Source organism: Mus pahari, chromosome 6, assembly GCF_900095145.1.
Source record: "Mus pahari chromosome 6, PAHARI_EIJ_v1.1, whole genome shotgun sequence".
In the NCBI taxonomy this organism is placed as follows: domain Eukaryota; kingdom Metazoa; phylum Chordata; class Mammalia; order Rodentia; family Muridae; genus Mus; species Mus pahari.
In genome coordinates, this window is record NC_034595.1 from 1115179 (window position 1) to 1121947 (window position 6769).

The 6769-nt window shown below is 50.6% G+C and overlaps 2 protein-coding genes across 4 annotated transcripts in view; one reads left to right on the forward strand and one right to left on the reverse strand.

Annotated features, from left to right (window-relative positions):
- Nucleotides 1–633, forward strand: part of Nans (N-acetylneuraminate synthase) — a 14732-nt gene extending 14099 nt beyond the window's left edge. The window contains exon 6 of the mRNA XM_021200109.1: nt 394–633. Within this exon, the coding sequence (XP_021055768.1) occupies nt 394–603 (210 nt within the window). The 3' untranslated portion in view covers nt 604–633. The remainder of the gene's footprint in view (nt 1–393) is intronic.
- Nucleotides 634–3085: 2452 nt separating this feature from the next.
- Trim14 (tripartite motif containing 14) overlaps nt 3086–6769 on the reverse strand; it is a 23004-nt gene continuing 19320 nt past the window's right edge. For all 3 annotated transcript variants that reach the window (XM_021200386.2, XM_029540201.1, XM_029540202.1), the window contains one exon: nt 3086–5363. In XM_021200386.2, coding sequence (XP_021056045.1) covers nt 4828–5363 — 536 coding nt within the window. In that variant the 3' untranslated portion in view covers nt 3086–4827. The remainder of the gene's footprint in view (nt 5364–6769) is intronic.

A 6769-nucleotide genomic window follows, 5' to 3' on the forward strand; every position in this document is an offset into this window, starting at 1 on the left:
CGAAAAACCAAAAAAAAAAAAAAAAAAAAAAAAGAGTGACCACAGTTGTCGTATGTTGTGAGCACTCTCTATCACATTCTGCTAATATTCTGACAAGGTGCCAGCACCTTTTAACGGGGAAACCAAAGCGTACCATCCAAGGCCAACAGGTACTGAGCCTGGATCTATCTGGGCCTGAGTCCTTTCCAATGTGCTGCGTTACTGGAAAGGCCTCTCCTTTTAGTCTGTGAAGACCCCTGACACCGGCTGGGTCTTTTTTTCTATGAGGTGTTGCTCTGGGTACTGTGGTGAGGGTAAATGGGACCTGCTGTGGGGTCCCATTACAGGGACAGCAGGTGTGCAGGAGTTATTATATCTAGGATCTGACACTGACTGAGCTTCCTTCATCAACAGCTCGGCAAGTCTGTGGTAGCCAAAGTGAAAATCCCAGCAGGCACCATCCTGACCCTGGACATGCTCACTGTGAAGGTCGGGGAGCCCAAAGGCTATCCTCCTGAAGACATCTTCAACCTAGTGGGCAAAAAGGTGCTGGTCACTATCGAAGAAGATGACACGGTCATGGAAGAATCCGTGGAAAGTCACAGCAAGAAAATCAAGGCTTAAAATAAAAGTGCCACTGCGGCTTGTCAGCCACCCTGCTACTGTCCAGTGTGTTGGGTGCAGAGGGGCAGGAATGTCAGTCTCCAGGCCACCCTGTCGCGGTGGCCACCTGTGTCCAGCCCATTGGGAAGGAGGAGCCAATGAGGCTGTTGTACTTCACAGAGAAGGTGGCCCAGAGCAAATGCAGCTCCTTTAGGTTTCCATGTGGCTCTGTTGACATCTTGAGCCTTCATGTCCCCACTCTACAAAGCAACTCCAGGGACCTGAGCTCTCAGTTCCTCAAAGAGCACGGGACGGTGGGCATTAGACTCTTCCTGAGGCCCTGTGGGCAGAGACAAGCTCCCCTGTCTTCTGTGAGCGAAGGCAGGGACAGAGCATTCACCCCCTTTGGCAGTGTCACTGCCAGAGGCCTACGGTTCTTAGCAGTCAGTCCCTTTCTGAGAGGCCTGTCCTCAGACATCAGGTGCACGCTAACCCACGGTACAGTTGGCCAAGGAGAGGCAGCTGTGAGAAGGGGAATGTGAAGCAGGGAGGAGGTGGCAGGGTGGGGCGTGGCACTTGTTCATCTTAACCCTGGGGGGAGGTGCAGATATCAGCCCTACCATAAGCACCAGTGTCTTGTCACATATGACAGATTACAAACCCAGACAAAGGTCCTATTGTTTGACTTCTTTAAGTGCATGAACTCTTATAGAGGTTCACTGTCACATTTCACTTTGTTTGCTGAGATTAATCATTTTGTTCTTTTTAAGTATCTCCTTGTCTTCATTTAAAAAAAAAAATCCACTTTTTTTTTTTTAAAAAAAAGATGAGATCTCACTCTATCTTGGCTGGCCTGGAACTCACCCTGTAGACTAGACTGTACTCAGATCCTGAAGTCTGCTTGCCTCTGCCACCTGAGGGCTGAGGTTAAAGCCGTGCGCCACCATGTTTGACCTGTATTTACTTTTATGTGTGAGTATGTGTGCAGGAGTTACGGAGGACAACTAGCGGAGGTCAGTTCTGACCCTCCACCTTATTGGTCCCAAGGATCAAAGTCAGGCCATCAGGCTCGGTAGCCATCTCCTTTACCAGCTGACTTGTCTCGATGGCCCACTGATCTCCCCCTCCCCTGGAAGTTTCAGCTAGCTTAGCCTTGTAGATTGGGCAGGAGCTGAGGGATGGGTTGTGTGCAGGCTTGGGGAGTGTCCAGGAGCTGGGAAGTGATGGTTTGGAAGGAGTGGCATGTGGAGAGGGCTCAGAGCCTTCCACATTCCTTAGAGAGTGGTGAACCAAGGATTCAGTTTTTTTTTTTCTTTACATTTCTTTTGTTTTGCCTACATGTATATCTGCACCACATGTTTTTCTGGTGCCTACAGAAGAGGGTTCAATCTCATGGAACTGGAGATAACAGCTGTGAGCCACCATGTGGTTGCTGAAACTGAACTTGGGTCTTCTGCAAGAGCAGCCAGTATCTCTTAGCCACGGAGACATCTTTCCAGCCTCTTTTTTGTTTGTATACATACAGGTGGGTGTGCACTCTGTGTAGTGGTCAGAGGACAACTTATTTAGTTGATTCTAGTGTTCCACCATGTGGGGCCCTGGGTTGCCAGGCTTGGTGACAAACACCCTGATCTGCTAAGCCATCTCACCAGCCTCCCCACTCTGCATCCCCCTAGATTTCTGATCAGAACATGATAGAATCGATCCTGGGCCCCGCACTCAAAATCACTTGCTGTCATAAACTGCTTTCTGGGACAAGCTGTCCTTCAGAACACTGAGGCTTCTATCACTAGCACTACCTGTATGGGGTCACCACAGGCCAGTGTCACTGGCAACGTGGGATTACGGGCAGAAGAGATGCCACTGCAGGTAAGAGTGCCCCTGAGTCCTCTAGAAGCTAGAGACTACAGGAGGCTTCCATGGTGCTGAAGGATAATTATAAACATGCTTTGCTCTGTGTGTGTGTGGGGGGGGGGGCAGCGGCTGGAAACAACTGGGAGTTGGGTTTGCTTCCACAGAATAATTTAAAGCCACTGAGATGGCTCTGCAGGTTGCAGACAATTAGATGCACACAATTCATCCCTTAGCTATCGCTCACCATCCTGAGAACCCAAGCTGACTTCACCAGTTATCCCCTGATATCCTCATGCATATACCATGAGACTTAGGGTTCCCCTGCCCCACAAGACCAATGTTCAGAAGAGCGTGGTTCTACCTGAGTGCTGAGCTCCCCATCACTGGAGGTTCTCACTTTAGGATCAGCTGACTAGGAAGCTATGAAGGGGATGACAGGTGAACAAGATTTTATCCAAGTCCAAATGCTATGCACTTGACTTCCAATGAAGAACACAGTTACAAGGGACATTATTCCTATTTTATTAAACAAAGCATGTATTAGAAAGCTGTTGTCTGGCCAGGCAGTGGTGGCACACACCTATAATCCCAGCACTTGGGAGGCAGAGGCAGGCAGATTTCTGAGACCAGCCTGGTCTACAGAGAGTTCCAGGACAGCCAGGGCTACACAGAGAAACCCTGCCTTGAAAAACCAAAGGGGAAAAAGAAAAGAAATAAAAGTGTTGTCACAGAGGTGTCTGTTCTTCACTTCCCTGGCCTTGACTAAGCCTTTGTCTTACAAACACCTGCTGAGCCTGAAGCCCTTGCTCAGCACGTGCAAGGCCACTGGTTCTAGACCAAGCACCACATGGAGAATCATTTATGTACCTTCTACATAAATTTACCTTTAAATTCTACAAAGTCAGGAGCATGAAAAAGACACCTGCTTTGTACCTTTGACAGCATGGATGCCAAGGAGACTCCCCTGAGACTATTAAGGCAGCTAGCTCCCGGCTGCCACCTAGCTGCTGGCCATCTGTGGTCCAGCACTGCGACAAGGTAGAAAGAACCTATTGAAGGTGCTAACATATCCTGGCCTGATGCAACATTATAGTTTCTAAGGCAGGCTTGTTTGAACCTCCTGGCACTGACCGCATTTCACAGATGGGGGCCACACAGCTGACAGGAAGCTAAGCCAGCCTGCACAAACCCTGGCTCAGAAGCAGTCCTTCGGTTTTATACCCAAATCCGATCCCCTCAAACGATTTCATCCCCCATCCTGAAAGGTATGAAACCTCCTTTTAGGGACCAATGAAGGCAATCTAGAAGCAGGTTTGCCCCAAGGAAAACTTGAGGTAAATACTGAGGAAGAAGAGCTGTCACGTCCACAGCACAGCCTGGAGGGCAGCGTGGATCCTGACAGCAACACTGATTCTGTTACCTTGGGTAGTCATCTGACTCACGTGTACCAATCCTGTCAGGTGTACAACGAGCTGTAAGGGTCAAGTGTGTGTAGTGTACGACTGTGTAACACCACCTGGTAAGAGATGCCTGGCGGGGCCCCTCCTGCAGTGGAGTTTGTGGTTAAAACTCTGGTCTTGTGAATGAAGGAGATGTAGCATCTCCCGTTAGGTATGTCCTGCCCTTTGAACCCTTCTCAGTAGTTTTCTCTCCTGTGAGTAGCAGTCTACTACCTACTGATCACCCAGGAAGTACCCGGGAGGGAAGGACGCGAGAATGTCCTTAGAAAGGATCTGGAATGACAGGTCCCAGATTTACAAGCCTAATTGTTTTTTGAGGGGGTGTGGTGGAGGGATTTGCAGGCCCAATCGGTTGTTTTTTTGGGGCATGGGGGGGAATTTCTTGGGGGCAGATATGCCTGAGAACTGACACAGGCAGAGAGCCGGTTTTCCTATTTATGGTGGGAAGCACAACGGTTCAAAGGTGCAACTCTGATCTAGCTTCTGACTGGAGCATGTCTGAAAAAGATGGACATGGGAAAAGCCCTTCCCGTGTCGTTTTTGTAGCTCTTTCAGAGCCTCCCTATAATCCAAGAGGCCAAGCTAAATTTCAGGATGCTCACCCTGGTTTTACTGTAGAAGGTAAGGAAGCGAGAGGATGCAGACCCAGACAAGAACCCTCTTGGGTGCTCTGGATCGAGGCTCCCTGGACAAGCTGAAGTGGCTGGCTCAAACGGGAACTGTAGGGGAACTACTTGCCCCTGCAGGGAGACATTCACTGATACTGCGTGCCTACTGTGTGCCAGGAGGTTCTAGGCGCTGCACGAAGGTCTCCCAGACACAGGCAGCGGGGTACCCCTTTCAGGAATATGCACTATAAAGGCATCGTTGGGGGGCAGGGCGCTCAGGGGACAGCTGGAGACTAGCCTAGAAAAAGGAAGCCCGAACTCGCTTAGGGCAATCGGGGGATGCTGATGGCCCCCTCCCAGAGGCGCAGGGCTGGGTAGAGCGGCTCCTGGAAGGCGGCGTGAAAGGTGTGCAAGTGGCTCATGCCACCCGCCACGTCGTAGAAGGCCAGAACGCCGGCCTCGTAGTCCAGGAAGACGCCGAGCCGGTGGGGGTCGCGGCGGGGCCGCAGGCGGCTTCGCTGGCCGTCATGGAAGGCCCAGTACTCTAGGTCGTACCGCTTCACGCACCACGACTCGCGGTTGCAGCCCAGGCGGGCAGCGGCGGAGGCTCCGCGGCGCCGCAGCGACGGGTAGGCCGCGCCCACCCACCAGCCCACGCCGGCCTCCTGCACGTTCACCTCCCAGTAGTGGCGTCCGGCTGCGAAGCCGTCGCGGCCCAGCACCTGCCACAGCGCGTCGAACCGCGGCGCGGGACGCGGCCCCAGGCGGCCCAGCAGCGAGCAGCGGACGGTCAGGCCGTCCGACGACAGGCGCAGGCGTGCGTGCATCGTGTCCGGGTCCAGCGACGGCGTGCGGGCGTCTGCAGAGGGGGCGGGGAGGACAGCGGTCAGAAAGCCTGGGCGGAGCCATGTGAGGCCCGCCCACCTCGGACTGAGCGTGCGTCCGCGGAGAGGGGCGGGGAAAGGCAGTCTTATGGGCGGGGCCCAAGAAGCCCCGCCCCAACCCCCGCCCCGCTCACTTTCCAAGCGCTGGTCTCTATCGGAGCCAAAAAGCTCGGTGGGAATCAAAAAGCTGTTAGGCAGGGTGAGAGGGAAACTGAGGTTTATTACACGCTCTATGCGGCTTGAGTTTGGATCATGGAAGATATTGCTAATAAAAAATAAAGAAAGAAAAGAAAAGCAATCTTCCTGCTGAGGAAGGTGGAGCACTCCTTTAATCCCCCCAGTCAGGAGACAGAGGCAAAGGTTCTGTGAGTTGGAGGCCAACATAGTGAGGTCTACATAGTAGCACATTGCAGGACAGGCAGGGGGTACATAAAGAGACCCAGTCTCAAAAACAGAAAGAAAAATGGGAACTCTTAAACCATTAGGACTCGGTTGCATGTCCGCTGACCTTTTTATCCCTTAATTTTGGTCCTAATTTGGTATCACGCCATGCATGCTCTTAGGCAACCTACTTTTTAAAACTTAATGGCATATTCGTGACACACGCTTGAATCATATCGAACATATTTCAGTGGTGATACTAGTTTGTGTGTGTGTTTATTTTATGGGCATGAGTCGTTTTACACGCGTCTCTGTGTAATGTGCAATGCCAGCAGCAGACAGAAGAAGGCGCCAGATTCCCTGCAACTGGAGTCACAGAGGTTGTGAGTCTCCTTACGGGTTTACCAGAGGAGCCAATACTCTTAAACCACAGGGCTTGCTCTCCAGTCTCTGAAGTTAGAGCTTTTTCTAAGCTAAAGACTTAGAAATGAAGACAGTTGTCATCCTTTCAGTGTAGTAAGTGCTGGAACACAAAGAAGGCTTCTAGAACTTTCAGTTTCTTGGCAGGAAGGAGGTGAAGGAATGTTTACTTCCCCTTGGTTCAGTGTGCTTCTCTTTAAAAGCATTTTATTTTTCAAATGTTTCTTTTTTAAAAAATGTATGCTTAATGGTACCGTTTTGAGAAATTATTCCTGGCGGCTGGAGAGATGACTCAGTGGTTAAGAGCACTGACTATTCTTCCAGAGGTCCTGAGTTCAATTCCCAGCAACCACATGGTGGCTTACAACCATCTGTAATGAGATCTGATGCCTTCTTCTGGGGTGTCTGAAGACGGCTACAGTGTTCTCATATGGATAATAAATAAATAAAAATTGAGAGAGAGAGAGAGAGAGAGAGAGAGAGAGAGAGAGAAAGTTACTCCTGAAGATAATGCAGCAAATAAAGCATATTTATCCACTCACTTGTTAAATGCACTAATTTTTTTTTTTTTTTTTTTTTT